The following is a 15,944-nucleotide window of genomic DNA, read 5'->3' on the forward strand; positions in this document are numbered from 1 at the left end:
CCAGACTCCCTGCTGATGGATCACGTTGCATCTCTTTGTCTCACTGGATACCCCCTGTCAAGCTGCTTTCCCATAGTGGAGCTAAATGGATGTGAGCAAACAGGACTGCAGTTGCAGGCAGAGAAAGTGTAGTGCAAGACATTATCTGTACTGCAATTTGTTCAGCCCAGCAAAACGTGGCATTCTCCAAGTTAAGGTCTGCCTTGTCACGTGTTTGTGTTTGACTTCTTTCATCTGGATGCATAATGCAGTCATTTTGGGACTTGAAGTGTTACTTATAGAGTGACACCCTCGACCTTGTAGCTCCAAAGATGGGCAGTGCTGCTGTGCTGTGTTAAAGGCATAGCGCTTTTTCCCTCATGCAGAGCTTCTAAGCGAGGCCTTCTGAACAAGGAGGGCTGGAATGTGTGACTCGCTCTGGTGCCTCAGGCTTGTGGCTATTGCCAGGCAGGCTTGTTTGAACAAGGCAGCAAGAAGTAGGAGCTGTGCTCACATTTTGACTTCCCTCAGCATCTTCTTTTTCACTCTTTGCCAATGAGATACCAGCAGAGCTCTTGGGAGTGCCACAGAGAGGAGCAATTTTTATAAGAGACATTGAAATTTAAAAGCTGAAAGGTCTTGCAGAAACACAGCATTTTTCTTCTTTTTTTTCTTTAATCTTGCTTCCAAATATGCTATGAACATCACTTCTACTTTATGAGCACTTTCTTTTTAAATGGAAAACATGCTCTTCTGTGCTAATATCTGGATATTTAGTTGGCATGTTGGTTTCTTACAGCACCAATCTTTCCATGCACACGGCAGTCTGGATCCTTCTGTGTCTAGGAGGAGAGTTAATTAGCATTGTTGATGGAGCTCTTAATGAAAATAGTGTTGTCCCTTTCATATTCCTCTATTCAAATTGCTCCTTTTCACGTTTTCCCCTCCCACAGATAGATATATGACTGAATTAGGAAAGTGTGTCTGATAGTCTGGTATTTCTAGCTACAGTGCTTAAAAAAAAAACAAAAAAAAACCTACCTCTTTAAAGCTGTGTAATTACACTGGTTAACATATGTTATGTCACATACAAACCATTGTCTGAGTTATGAGCAGTTCAGAATGAGCTCTCAGTAGAAGCTTACAGGAGCGCTTTATTGCTGTGATTTATATGGCTGTTTTGCCTTTCGGAAGCCCTGCAGTGAGCAATCGAGAGGTGTTCCTTTGGGATGTGAGGCTGTGTATGTACTGTAGTTGAGATCTGAGAGTAAATAGTTTCTATCTAGGCACAGGTTACCTTTAGTGGAAGTGAATACCAGGGGGAGCACACATTAGAGGGTTTAGCTGACTGTTGCTTTCTGCTACACCACTCAAGGGTTGCTACCCACTAGGAATATGACTTGGTGCATGTATCCCTGTGCTAAGCGAGCTCCAACAAGGCTGTGTCTCTGTGGGAAGAGCAGTGAGCTGTGTCGTGGCTATCCAAATATGGAAGCAGAGATTTGGGCCTTGGGGGATTTGGAAGAAGTATGGGGAAAAGCTACAGCAGGCTGGGGCTGAACCAGAGCCTGCCACCGCCCTTCCCTTACCAACAGATGGCAGCTCATGGTTGCAAAAGAGCATCTCCCAGGGAAGCAGCCCTGCTGGAGCCCTGCTTTCACAGCAGTGCAGGCAGTGTGGGCCTGTTCCTTGGGTGCACCAGGCAGAATGAGGCAGTGCATTGTTTCTTCAGAGTGGTAACGACATTGGTGCGAGGGTATGTAAGCATTAAAGTGTCTGCATGAATTGGCAAGATGTTCAAGTGTGAGCAAGTTGCATGATGTGGGGTTTTCTTTGTTGTATGTTGTAAGGTCTCCCTTGAAACTGTATGGAATTTTGTTTAAAATACTTTTTGGAGTTTAATTTATTTGAGGCATATTTGTAGAGCACGGTCAGCCCCACAGTAGATCAGTAAATTCTCATATCTCAAATGGAGCTTGTAGTGCAAAAATGCTCCCTTCTCACCTTGCTGCTTGTGTTGTTCTTTGAACTACTTATATGGCAAAGTACTTGTCTAATTTATCTTCATCCACTGTGGGTAGAGTTGCTCCTAGTAAGATGGGATTGCTTTGTATCTCAGACCAAAAAGAAAAGCTTTATTCCTGCCATAAGCTGAAACTTCTTAACCTTTAGTTTCCCTCTGATCAAATCACATATAAGTTGTTTGCTCAGATACAAGGAATGTGAAATAACGTCAATATGTCCGCGTATCTTTTTCTCACCCTCCTTTCTTCCTCCCCTTGTTTGTTTCCTCCAAGTACTTTTATATATCTGGTGGCCTCTTTTAGTCCACTGTGCTTTATGACTCCGACTCACTGGCACCGAGTGCCTTTGCCATGAGAACCATTGGCTCTTTTTGTGTTTGCTGCCTTGTGTAACTACAAGTGCATTCACATGTTTTGGGAATGATCTGGCATCTTTTTTTTTTTTTTTTTCTTTTTTTTTCTCATAACAATTGGACATGAAATAGCCTGGGGAGGAATGCTCAGGGCAAAGCTTGTGGTGCTGGAGACTGAATTCTCATGACTGTATTTAGCTCTGACCAAACCTGAGGTGCATTTATACTTCATTCTAGCTTCTGCTTAACAGCTGTGCTAATCCCAGGTGCTCTGCTGAGTCTGTGTTGCCCAGTTGGAGAGGACTAGCTCTGGTGTCACCGGTTGGAAAAGATTCCAGCACTGCAGTGAGGTATGCATACATCCTAATGTTGCTTTTGTTCTGCAAGCCTGTGGTTCTGGAAGCAGAATCAAAGAGAAACATTAGCTAACTGTTCATAAGCAAAAAGCTTTTCTGATACGTGACTCTGAAGCTATCCCTTCCAGAGGTGGTGTGGAGCAGCCCAAGTGAGAGGAGGCTGTTGGGAGGTCTGGGTGGCTGCTGGGCTGCTCATCATGGCTTTGGTAAAAAGCATGCACTTCTTTGTGTCAGAAGTAAGTGTAGGTGTGTGCCCAAATCACTGCATAGATTAGATAAATTCACAGTTATATTTGAAGCTAAGACCCTAGCTTGAGTTGGTATTTTAGTGATTTTTCTCTCACTGGGAGAGCAGTAAATAGTCTTAGATGGTAGAGATGGCTCAGGAAATTGAGGTCACAGTATAATATGCAAGACCTTGTTTTGGTTTTTTTTTTTACCTTGTTTACTTTACGACAGGGTAAGTATTTCATAGCAAAAGTAAATTTTTTGTGCAGTTTGTGAAATAAATAATAGAGTTCCTGTTAAAAAATGCATTGACTCGCATCCTTATTTTAATATTAATAAGGCAGGTCGCTACAATAAAATTAGCTCTGCACGGTGTTTGTCATTTTGCTGCCAAAGCTATTGAGTCTAATGCCATTCCTTCCTGAAATGAATCCCCAGGAGATCAGTGTTTGTGCCATTCTCAAACCTCTAGTTCAGGGGAGCTGGAGTTGAACTGCAGATAATGGAAAATGAGTGTTTCAGTCTGGGAATCCCAGATATGAGAGTAGGACAGAGGCCTTTGACCTTGTGGCTCTCTGGCTGCTTGTTTGCAGCATTTTAGTGCTGTTTACATCTGTGTTTTCTCTGGTGTGCTACTAACACCCAGCCGCTTGGCTCATGTTTAGGGACAACGTGGTAACCGTATCTATACAGTGTCATAGTTCAGAATCCTTGCCTGATGGTGACAGGGCCACTGAAGCACGTAGGTGCTGTAGCTGGGCCTGCAGTGCCCAAGAACTCAATGCCTTTTGATTTTGGAGGAAAAAAGCTTGTGGCATCTGGGGAAAGAGAATGACATTGCACTTGACACAAAGGGGATAGTCTTTTTCCTTTTCTTTTGTTTTCTCTAAAGACACATCTGTGCCTTTAAAAGGAAAAGCCCTTTATGAACCCTGTGCTGCTGTGATTTATAGCACATATTTATCTGAGCCATGGAACAAAGGGAAAAAAAAAAAACATGTAATCTTGATACATTTTGTTGTGTGACCAGACCAGCACTTTTGTGCTTATAAATAATAGGAACGCTCATTGTATTAGAGGCACTGTCAACTGAAGCAGTAGGTTAAAGCAAGCATTAGGGGGTTGTTTGATCATTGTTACAGATACACATCTGCTGAAATCTGCATTTAAAGCAAGATTAATTAAGCTCTCTTCATTTTGCATTTTTGCAGTTTGCATTTTTAGTTTAGGATCCAAACTGGAATTATATTCAAGCTTTGCCTGCCAACTGAATTTTTAGAAGATTTTATTGAACGCTGATGTCTGTGAAGCAGGGGAGCACATATGTTTAAATACCGCTGAGGTCTATGGGTACAAATATCTGCTCAACTGTTTTCTTGAAAACAGTCATGTTTCAAGTAGACTTGAAATGTCTACTTTAAAGAAGAGTCTTGAGAATCCAACAGCTGGGAAGCGCTTCCTTAGCTGGACACTGCCAGTTCTGAAGCCCCAGGCTTTTGCAGGTCTGTGCTATTTCTACCTCTTACAACATGCTGTAGTCAAAATTTGGATTTATGGATTGTATTCACTGCGTGTACTTTCTGTAGGCTACGTGAAGCTGAGAGCTTTAACCACCCTTTAAGTGGTGTTACTGTCATCAGAGGTAAACCAGCCCATGTCTTCCTCCCATTTGCAGAGTCTTAGCTGAAAGCAGAGAGTCTGTTTGGAAATGGGAAGGATCTTTGTGCAAGAGGCTGGGGAAGGTGAGATTCCTTCTGTTCTCCTTGGGGAGGTGATACAGCAGAAATGTCTCACTTTTTGTGATTAGCCAAGGCAAAATTGCATCCAAAAGGTGAAGGTATTGTTACTTATTTTTTTGCAATTGCAGAAGGAAAATGGGACAAACTGGACAAGGGACACTCTTATTCTTCCTTCCAAATTACTCTGGAGAACAGTCAAAACAAGGCTGTGTGTGACAGTTGCCCCTCAGTCTTACTCTCACTATTACAGAGGCTGAAAATGTTCCTGCAGACTCCTGAGCAGTGTTAGCTGCGTGGTTTTTTCTTTATCCCCATTCTGCAAGAAGAGAAATGCTAGATGGGTAAAAGAAAATAGCTGGGTAAGCAAAGGCCCGCAGTTTTGTCCCTATATAAGGCATTGGTTTATAAAATTGGGTCACTTAGTACAGCCTGCAGTGCTTTCAGAAAGATACTCGAGGAACTAAATCTGTTTTTTATGTTCTCTGACTTACTAGGACCTAGGCAAAATGTGATTTGTCCATCTGAATAGAGAGTATGCTTAGTGTCTCAGGATCAATCTGTGTCTTCCTGAGCATGGAAAATGAAAGACAGAAGAGAAAGACAGTCCATTTCATCTTAGCTGTGAACCTGGTATTTATTCCAGAGTGCTGAAGTTTGGGGAAATTTTTAGCTATTTGGCCTGTGTTCACTGCTGAGTGATTTGAAAATGTTGGAGTTATTTAAAATATGTTGGTGTTCTCTTCTGCTTTTAGTGTGAAGAGGATCTGTCTTACAGTGAGAAGGATACAACTGAGATGGCACCTGGGCTGGAGAACAGAGTCGATGTTCGATACCTTCAGTGGTTAAATGGGAAGCTGAGGTTCCAGTGGCGGAGTCTGCATGCTCAGCAGCAAGAGCAGTGCAAGCTTTTACATAAGGTAAATGATTCTTCTAACCCACTGTGGCGTTGTTTATTATTTAAAAGCCTTGTCAGCTAGTGCTAAATGTATAAATTATTCTTGTCTGCTAGTTCGGCATTTTCTCTAGTTAAAAGTGAATTACTCTAAATATAAATACCCCCACCTTTCCCCAGTGAGGCAGAACCATGAGAAAATGAAGTATGCACTGTGTTCGTAAGGTTGTAATTGCTGTATGAAAGTCTCCCTCACAGGTTGGCACATTAGTCACTTCCATAACCAGGTGGGCTGTCACCATTTGCCTCAGAAAATGTCTGGTAGAAGCATGACAGAGCGCTTGGCTCCCAAAGACAAGTAGTGACTCAAGTGTTAGTTCATCACAAGTGTGCACTCAAAATTCTGAGCGCAGATGTTGAAAGTCGTAGCAGCAAATTAAAATGCAGTTTCCCTTTCTGCAGTACTAGGGAGCATCTGAACAAAACCCCAAAAACAATTTTAAATCAGGAAATGTTCACTCTCTACCTGGCTGAGATTCCAGTTCTATTCCCATTTGTGTATGGTGGTTTTTTTGCCCATCTCAATGCAGATATCTGAGAAGCACTGTGCCTGCTTAAGATAAATGCATCCTGCATTCCCAAATTTGACAGCAGTGATGACTCTGGAGACAAGTTTAAAAAAAAAAAATAATAATAATAATAAAAAGTTGTAAAAATAGTTCTGAAAGTTATTCAGTAGCATTTTCTCGATCCACTCTTGCCTTCTTCTCCTTCTGTATGGAGCCACTTGCTATTGTGTGTAGAGGCTTGACAAATAATCTTTTCAAGACTCAGAACAGGTTTGAGAAATTTCTCCTCGAAGAAAGTGTATCAGCAAGTCGTAAGAATCAGAACAAGAGGGTTTTGAATGAAGATACCTTCTTTGCTTTAATCCTGTGTGTGACAGAGCAAGGCTGAAAACTATAATGAGGTTACATTTTGTTCTTTACATGAATTGATTGCCGGGGAAGATGTCTGATTGACAGCCCTAGGGAAAGATCAGGTGCTGCGTGTGCAGCATCTAAAATAACCTTTTGCTTCTCATTGCCCACTGTGAATGTGCTTTTCTGAACTGCAAAGGAAGATAGCAATTCACCTTAAGTGCAGGTGCAGTCCTTGGCTTTTGCACGGAGATTACAGACAGCCATGCTATTGGGAGAGGTGACTTAATGATGTAAAACTCCAATGAAGTGTTCTCCCCTTGATAAGCTACCTCTATTTGAGGTATGCTGATTTTTACAGAAGGTGAGGCAAATATTCCATAAGTCATCATCAGTGCTCTGATTTATCTGGTACTTGGCAGGAACAAATCATTAGGCAGTCTCGATACCTCAGCTTGCAGTTAATGAGAGCAAGGAAGAATTAAGAGCAGGTCAGAGCTGGGGCCTTGAGAACAGAGATCCTCTTGCTGTCCGGGATGAGATGAAGCGAGGTGCTGAATGGGCAACGTGCTTGAAGTGTTGACAGGGAAGATGATGACCTCCTGTGGGGATTGTATTTTGAAATAAACTTGGACTTTTTTTTCCCCTCTGGCTACTGGAGGAAAAATGTTCATTCACATTAAGACTAATGCAGTCAGAAAACAATTTGAGACAGGCTAGTTACTATGCAGTTTCCTGGACTGTGGTTTTCAGAGTCTGCAAGACTAAGCAGGAAAGGGAATGTTTCTCTGTTCAATCCAGTTTCCCCATGTTGCCATTACTGCCTTCTCAGTCATTGCTGGACTAGGTTGAAAGCAGTAAGCTGTGCTGCTGATAATTCTTACGTTCAGACTATGCTCTGTGGTATATGCAGAGGGCTGCCATCAACTGTCATCACAGATGCATACATCTAAGGATTGACTGAGGCCCAGCTCCTCCATTTGTGATCACACACTGATATTATGTGTGCTCAAATATGTATGTGCGACTGTGGGAGTTCTGTTCAGAGCTATAATAAAGTGCAGTGCTCTGATTTATATTTTAGTTTGAATTAAAAGCAAGAAAATTGAAAGGCAAAAGTGACTGGAAAGGACTTCATTGCAGTGCCACGTTAATGTTAACTTTTATGGCCAGACGAAACACAATGTGTGCAGTTGAACAGCTGCATAAACAACTATTTGTATTTTCTGACTCTTACAGAGAAGTGTTGTCCATGCTACTGCATTAACTTAGCTTTAAAACTTTTAAACGAATCTGCTTTGTCTTAAAAGACTGAGCTTACCCATATGACCTGTATGTGAGTTGTTGCTTTCCTCATGGAAACAGCAAACACAGTGTGCAGTAGGCTAATGAGTATTATGTTTTTCAGTTATACTGACAGATTTAGAGGACTTTTCTACAAAATGATAATTATGGTTTCTGCTCACTCTGTTTAATAACTTACCAGGTTATGTATCTCAACTGTGGAACAGCCTTATTTACTCTGATCACGAGCTATAGCTATTGCCAAGTAGTGGTGACTCTTCCACATATTTTGTTCTGTGACTCACACAAGCTCGTAAATACCATATTTTCTATTTGGGACTTTTGAGAAAAATGCATCACACTTGGAAAATATATTCCTACTTAGGAAATGACTGCTTTGCCATGCTATCTTATAAGCATGGGTATTTCTGCTGGAAACAAGAATCATACACAGAGGATCCTGCAAGAAGCGACCAAGATGGTGAAGGGCTGGCTAAGGCGGGCATGGCCACCAAGAAGAGGCTGAGGGAGCTGGACTTGTTTGGTCTGGTGGAGGAGGGTTATGTGCTCCCAGTAGTACCAAAAGACAAAGGGGGAGAGAGCTTCAGGTTGTAGTTGGGCAGGTTCTGGCAAGTTAGAAAAATCTTCTCTGGGGTGGCAGGCAGCATTGGAGCAGGTCAGCAGAGGGGGTGAATGACGTCCATCCTCAGAGGCTTGCAAAACGCGTACACATGTTGGCAGTAGTCCTTGTTAGAGCAAGGGGCCAGACTGAGGACCTTCAGAGGTCTTTTGTGTTTCTGTGACTTTGTGGAAAAAATAGAATATCGAATTGCTTGGGTGATCAGGGACGTGTACTTTCAGGTTACAAATGATGACTCACGTCGTAATGAAATAGTGCTGTATTGCCTGGAGAAAGTGAAAAGGAGTGGTAGGAGGGAGATGCAAGGTGAAATGGGCAAAAATAAATGACACTTCATTCTCTAAAGTACACAGATGATAGTTGAAATCCTCCTCTGCGTGATTTGGGTTCTGTGGGAGCCCTGTATACTGTCCTGTCTGCAGCCACTTGAGGCTGATGGTACAAAGTTCTGCAGTAAGCACTTTCAAGCAGTGGGGAGTGAAGCCTACCTGGAGGTAGAGCCAGTCTTGGTGGGAGCTGCTTGTTAGGTGCTCTGCCTGCTACTCTGCTTTGCCAGCCCTGCTGCTAGCTAGCTGCTTTTCAATGCCTCCCAGAGGCACGCAAAGCTCCCAGACACCTACGTGCCCCACTGTGGGAAGGAGACTTCCTCAGGGAAATCGTAACCTCTCTGTTGCTGAGGAGTTTTGCAGCCTGAGGCTGTGAGCTGTTGAATAACATTATAATAGCTTTTCAACATGGGCAGGTTTGCCTGCTTTGAAAGTCTAATACAGCAATACTAGCATAATTCCTTCCAAATTCTCAGTGGTACTTATTTACCTGATAGACATTGAAATACATCGAAGCATGAGGGATACATTACCATATTAAGGCACACCTCTTGGTTCCTTCTCTTCTATCCTTCCTCTCAAGTGCCAGTGGAATATCTGCCTGCCTGCCTTTTGATCCCTCTTGAATTCATAGGGGAGAGAAGCTGTTTTTTGTTAGGCCTTGAATTGCCACTTGACCTTAAAAAAAAAAAAAGTGAATGAGAAGCCTTGCATCGTTTCAGAAAAACAGTTTAAAATTGGCTTTTTTATTCCTCAGGTCTGTTAAATGCTATTATGCCACAATCAGCATGTAAAAAGAAATAGCAGAGTTTCTGCAAAGCTGATGGATTTCCTGTGGGTATTTTCAGCTGTCTTCTCTCCACTAAAGAGTAGGACAGAAATTACAAATGAAATAGGAGAGGGTTAGTCTGAATTCAGAGGTGAATTTTGTTAAGCATCTAACTGTGGACTGTGGGCATATTTTAGTAGGAATAAAATGATATTCAATGGAATTATGGACAATAGAAGAAGACTTTAATATAAATGGTATTATCTGATTGTGGCAAAATGGCAATAATGGTTCTAATGTGCTTGGAAAATTGTAAGAGCAGGAGCTGTGAATGCAAAGCAGGACTGAAGTACCTGCTATGAAAGGAGTGGGTTCTTGTGCCACCTTGAAGATCAGTAATATGAAATAGGTTGTGTTACACAGTGGGTTAGATTGGTGGTATCTGTGCATCCTGTGATGGGGTGAGGGGATGTGGACAAAGTCTTGATGTTCTGAACAGCAGAGGGCAGAGACTGATGCTGGATGATGACTTCATTATCAGTAATTTATGAGTGAGCTGAATTGTGGTTGTTGGATGTGTCTGTCTTGGCATGAGGAATCTGCTGTAAATGGCTACATTGGTAGTTTTGAGGTTTTTTTAGTATTTGAAAAGCTTTGTTTTCCTAATGTGACTCTGCCTTTAGATCCCAACAGATCTCTTGAATGTAAATGCATGTAAGCTGTGATCAAGTCCCCTTCTCATCCTCTTTCAGAGGAATTGGCCAGTTTATCTTTTTGCAGGTTGGCTGAACTCAAGGGCATTTAGGAGTTGGTCCTGGATGCTTCCCAAGGTGTGAAGGCTGTGCCTGTACTCTCAGGCAGAGGAGGCTGTGTAAGGTTCAATCAGACCTGCCTCCTCTTTATCTGTTTGTCTCCATACAGCAACAGCTACACGTGCCCTCTGCCTCTCACCGTTCACCTGTAACTTTTGTCTTGGTAGTCTTTCTCCCTTTAGCCTTGCTTCATCTTTAGTCAGAACGTGATTTTTCAATAACAGCTTGTAAAAATATACATACTGGATTGTGCCAGCATCCATCTATTCTAGTCTTGGAGGAACACTTTATTCCTCTGTTGCTATAGCTTTGCAGTATTTGTTTTGAGCTTCAGCGGGTAGCGTGGCTGCAGCATACCTTTGAAGAGGGCTTGAAATTCACCCTGGTGCTGTGGCCCAAAGGTTTTGCTGCTGTGGTTACATGGGAAGGCAGCCGGGAGAGCCATGGTGAGCAGAAAGGAAGGACGTTGTGTGGGGAGGTGCTTTTTTATTTTTAAACTTGCATAGCTTTGCACATGTGACAGATGGTTGTCACTGGGAGTGAGTTTGGGGAAAGGAATGCTAAAATATTCCCAGGTTTCAGAGAAGGGTTGATAATTGCCCGGTGCCTGTCAGCTTTAAAACAGTTGTCAAATACCCAAGTGTATGATAAAGTTCATATTAGAATAAAGGAAAAAAAGCAGGAAACATTCTCTGTCTTCTGGCAGAAATATTAATGAAATATGAGCGATTCTCTGACAAATGTGCACTGCTATCTTGTTTGGCAGCTGCAGTTATTACAGTAACAAAGGGATCAGCTCTGAATAGGACGAATTGCTTTTTATTGTTCCCTTGACTAAGTTGGGAAGCTTCTTCATCAAATAATTGATGATACCATCACCAGTGCAGCTGGGACAAGGTCCCAGTAAGAGAAAGCCAAGAATACATAGCAGCAGTACAGAAACTTGCTGTAACTTGGTAGCTTGTTCTGCTCTAAAGGAAGAAATCAGCAGTCATTCTGAGGGCATCCTTTACCTCTGTTAAGACTTGTACTATCTGTGAAAATGTTTTTTTCTCTCACGTTATGTATACGATTATGTACAGAGTAAAGAAAGAGACTGAGATGTGAAAAGAGAGTAAATTGTTCACTTTTACTGCGGTAGCAGCAGAGGCATGTGCTCATGGTAACAGTACTGGATGGCCCATTTTGTGGGTGTGTGGCCATGGTTTCCTGTAGACTCTTCTACAAAAGTCTGTTGTATTGGTTGTTGTAGTTACTTCTGTACTTGCCATTGGCATTGGGCTTGTAACCACTGGTTCACATCGCTGTTGCATCCATGCAAGCTGTTGGATGGCAGCTAAGGGTGTTGTTAATTATCTGGTCCTTACAATTACAAATGTCTTTTACTTTAATCTATTCCAGATCCATTTGTTCACTAGTGGCTCTCATACGGACCGGACCCTTGGACATTTTTCTGTCACAGAAACAGATCTTGTCAGACATCCAGAGAACTACAACCAGGTAAGGATTGTTCTGTAATCCTTAGATGCTCAGGATGCTTTAGACAAACATTGGTCAGCAAAAGCCTGCATTTCTTAAAACGTTTTTAACCATTTCTAGCAGAAATAAAGGCTTGTATTGCAGAACTATCTGTCTGTATCCTCCTTTATAACTTGTACCCACCAAAAATTTTTTTCTCATTTGGAAAAGCATAGGAGATGTATTGCTCTGGGTTTTCTAAAAGCTGGTAGACAGGAAGTGGGGAGAGACCTGACCAAAATTACCAGTGAAGAAAAGGCTTTTAGAATAAATCTGATATAGAACAGCAGGCTGACTTCTGCTGCTTGCTGCCAGTAACCGTGCTGGGGGGCACCTGGGCAATGTGTCTGTGTCTGACCTTGCATGAACGAGCTGTTGTAATACAAGGAGATCTGATTTCTCTCTCCAGGAGAACCAAAGCAGATCTGATGCTAGGATTCATTTCACTGCCAGAAATTGTCCAAGCAGATTACCTTTTTGGTTGGTAGCATGGCTTATTGTCTGACCGATTTTAGAATCTAGGAGTCAGAAAATGGTTTATGTTGGAAGGGACCTTGAGAGATCACCCAGTGCAACCCCACTGTTTAAGCAGGGTCACCTAGAGCCAGCTGCCCAGAACCACCTCCAGATGACTTTTGAGTACCTCCAGGGTTGGAGATTCCATGACTCTTTGTGACCTGGCCCTGTGCTCACACAGCAAAATAGTTTTTATTTCTGTGTTCAAACAGAACCTCCTGGGGCAGCATCATTTTTCCTAGTGTACTGTTTACCTGTAAGTATATTTTTTTGCTGTTCTCAAATATTCCATTACCACAGACATTTCAATTTATTCTTTGAAGTAGCACAATTCGCCTGTTTTAATACAATGTAATACATTTGTTTTACGTATTAGTTGATAGAAGTTCTTCATGTATGTAACTGAAATCAGATTGAAATTTTAAGCTTGGCTCTCATGAGGTCATTATTTTGCAACTTTCTGCAGTCTATTCAGATCTGTTTGCTCAAGGAAGAAATTCTTTCTGCTGCTACTTTTAAGAGTAGAAACGGGCATTGTAAATATTGCACAGAAAGAAGTTCTGGAAAGTAAATCTGAAGGTGGGAGATAGTCTCATGTTCAAACCCACTAAAGTAAAGGGCACGTTAATCTTTCATTACTGAGAATTCCTTGGATGAACGGTTTGCGTCCAGCCTCTTGATGAGGTTCAGCTGCTTAGAACACTTTCCTGGAAAGCCATTGTAGAGCAGGTGGCTTGAGATTGCTTTCTCATTTCTGCTTCACGGTCCCTTTCCTAAGGTTTGTCCAGCAGCTCAGAACAGATAGCAGAACAGTCCTCTGAAGCCCATACTTTACAGTCTCTTGAGCCTAGCAAAAGTCCAGGAAGGTCTGGTAAGCTGGTATGAGAAGCTCCTACACTGTGTGAAAGGACTTAGCAACTACTTTTTTGCAAAGCCTTATCCTGAAATTGTCACTAATCTCTTAGACTATAGCATAATGACACTGCTATAAAGCCCATTTGGGTTTGGCAACACTATTAAATAATCATTCCAGAAATCTTTCTTGCATGCTGTTTGCTTTCCCGGGTCAGAATCATAAATCTAGAAGTGGGAGATGATCCCATTTAAGAGGTTGGTCTCATACCTGGAGTTGCACTCACTATGGCTGCTTCAGGTGCACTATTCAGTGCAGGCTCAGGGTAAAATGGAAAGAATCTGTGTTTGTTTCAAACAGGGCGCTGCAGTCAAGAAGCAACAAAGCTACTCTCAAAATGTTAGTTCTAATCTGTTAAGGTTTAATTCTACCGTTCCTAGGTTTAAGCAACAACTAAATAAACTGAGGTATACTCCTTTTAAACAGATGATCACTGAGGGACAGATGCAGAGTAACAGCAGATGCTTTCTTCAAATCAGTTGTGGATGGCCAGGCTCCATTTCCAGCTTCTGTTTCTCTAGCAGCTGTAATCCCAAACAGGTTCCAGCTCCAGCGCTGGATTGTTTGAGCTGCCTTCCTGGTTTTTGTCTCTCCTTACCCCTATTTCCCATAAACAGCTTCCAGAACTCAGATGCTCGGTATATATGATGAGTCCCATATAACAAAGTGGCACGGACTTGAAAAGGCAAGGGTACTGCAAGTGCCAGTGCTCCAGATGGGTATAATACTCAGTATGCAAAGTGGTGCTTCTTTGGAAAACATAGTAAAAAGCCTAATTTTCAGATATATTCGTAAGATTAAGTGAATTATGCATATTTAATAGCTTGGTTTCCAATATTGGTGCAGATGGCAGTGCTCTGCCAAATGTTTTTTTTTTCCAAAAACTGTGAACTAGCTTTTTCTCTTTGAGTAATATGACATTTCTGTTAATGTCACCTCAAATAATATCCTGCTGCGTGGATCGATAAAAAGAGCAAGCATGAGAATTTCTTACTGTGATGCACCCATAGTTGGTGGATGGCACTGTAAATTCCTTCTTGTGTTGGGCATCTTTCAAAGGGTGGAAATGTAAAGCGGATCGAAGTGTCGAAATGAGCCATCACAGAAAGGACATCGGGCTGGTTTTATTGAAGCCACGAGAACATTTTCATCCATAATCTCTTCAGATAAGTTGCTCTGACCTGCAATAAAACACGAGATGTTTCTTCTGACAGGGAAAGTGTGCCAGGATACAGAGCTGGGAAGTTAAACTTCAGTTTATGAAATGGAAGAGTTGCACTGCCTCTTTTCTATAGCAGTTGCACATTCACTTGTTTAAGCGTTCTTTCCCTTGGATTTCTGACAATAAAACTCTTTAGTGTGCTTTTTATGTACAGGGATTTTACTGGACATTATTATTCTTTTATCATCGTAAAAGCTTTTGTCAGATTCATAGAGCTGGACGTGCTCCAAGTGTAATAGTTTTAATTACGTTTTTCCTTAGTGAGGCGTAATGGAAATCCCAACCTCCCTACAGCTCAGCTGGGCCGTGCAGTCTGTGTGTGCTGCCATGGGTCATGCCTTGCTCGCTTCCTGCACTGCCAGAGGTGCTGGGGAAAGGGAAGTGATGTTATTTCAGCTGGCATTCCATTTCCAGGAGATGTGTGTTCGCACCTGCTGGCTCTTAACCTCCACATGACGTGGGACAGATGGGGGAAATTTTCATACCAGTGAGAATAATGTAATCCCATTCTTGTTTATGAAGGCCATTTACCTTAATTCTGCATTGCAGTGTCACCAGCTCTGATATTTTACCTTGAGCCTGAAAAATGTATGTTGCCCTTCAGAGTCATTAAATTAACTTTCTCATCAAGCTGTGAGCATATATAGAGATCAATGAACTCTGAAACAAAGAAGTCTATTCCATCGGTTCCTTCTTTTATACTCCTTTATGTGTGGAATTCAGCCTTACTTGTTTTGTGATTAGCAAAGATTAAAAGCTGCAGTCAGGACTCAGGTCCTGGGTACAATGCAGGCTGTGCTGGGGAGGTCATGGAAATACTAATGGGTGAAAAAGGCACCCTTAGATGCCAGTGGATCAATTTACTGTCTGTGACGGCAAGTGAATAACGTGGCTGTCTGCCAAACTGATGTGCAGAGAAAACTGCGTAGCTTAGATGTGAATAGCTGATTTGTTTCAAAATCTAATGAAAAATATTTATACTTCTTGATTACTGACCTGTTTGAAGGGGAGTTTCTTTGGCCTAAGGAACTGGGGTCCCTGGAGGGAAGTAAAAAAAGACCAGCAAACAAATAGTCTGTCTGACTTTGCTTGCATTACAGGTGATCAATTCCGCATCCATAAAAAAAATCAGGTGAGCTTTAGCTCTCTGAGCAGCAGATTGGGTGGGCTGGGATAGGATGGTACTGGCACAGCATTAATCAGCTTTCTGAGCTGTCCATGTGTCTGGGAAGGAAGCTGACATGCAGTGTGTGTGTAGGGTTTCCTGTGGTCAAATGGGACTGCATAATTTCTTACTGGGACATTCAGAAGGAAAATGATCAAGCTGTAAAGTAAGTTAACTGTGGACCCTAAATCTCCAGACAGATTCTATTCAAAACATCTGTCCCAGATGGCTGTTGCATATGGGTGACACAGCAGTTTGTTGAATTCATGCACAGCAATGAAGAGTTTC

General features: G+C 42.1%; 1 protein-coding gene across 1 annotated transcript in view; it reads left to right on the forward strand.

The window, feature by feature from the left end:
- Positions 1–15,944, forward strand: part of TEDC1 (tubulin epsilon and delta complex 1) — a 64,259-nt gene that overhangs the window by 13,150 nt on the left and 35,165 nt on the right. Inside the window, exons 4-5 of the mRNA XM_042873140.1 lie at positions 5,432–5,596; positions 11,724–11,822. Coding sequence (XP_042729074.1) covers positions 5,432–5,596; positions 11,724–11,822 — 264 coding nt within the window. The remainder of the gene's footprint in view (positions 1–5,431; positions 5,597–11,723; positions 11,823–15,944) is intronic.

The sequence above is a fragment of the Lagopus leucura genome, unplaced genomic scaffold (assembly GCF_019238085.1).
Source record: "Lagopus leucura isolate 7727_CA_CO unplaced genomic scaffold, USGS_WTPT01 Super-Scaffold_100009, whole genome shotgun sequence".
Taxonomy (NCBI): Eukaryota; Metazoa; Chordata; class Aves; order Galliformes; family Phasianidae; genus Lagopus; species Lagopus leucura.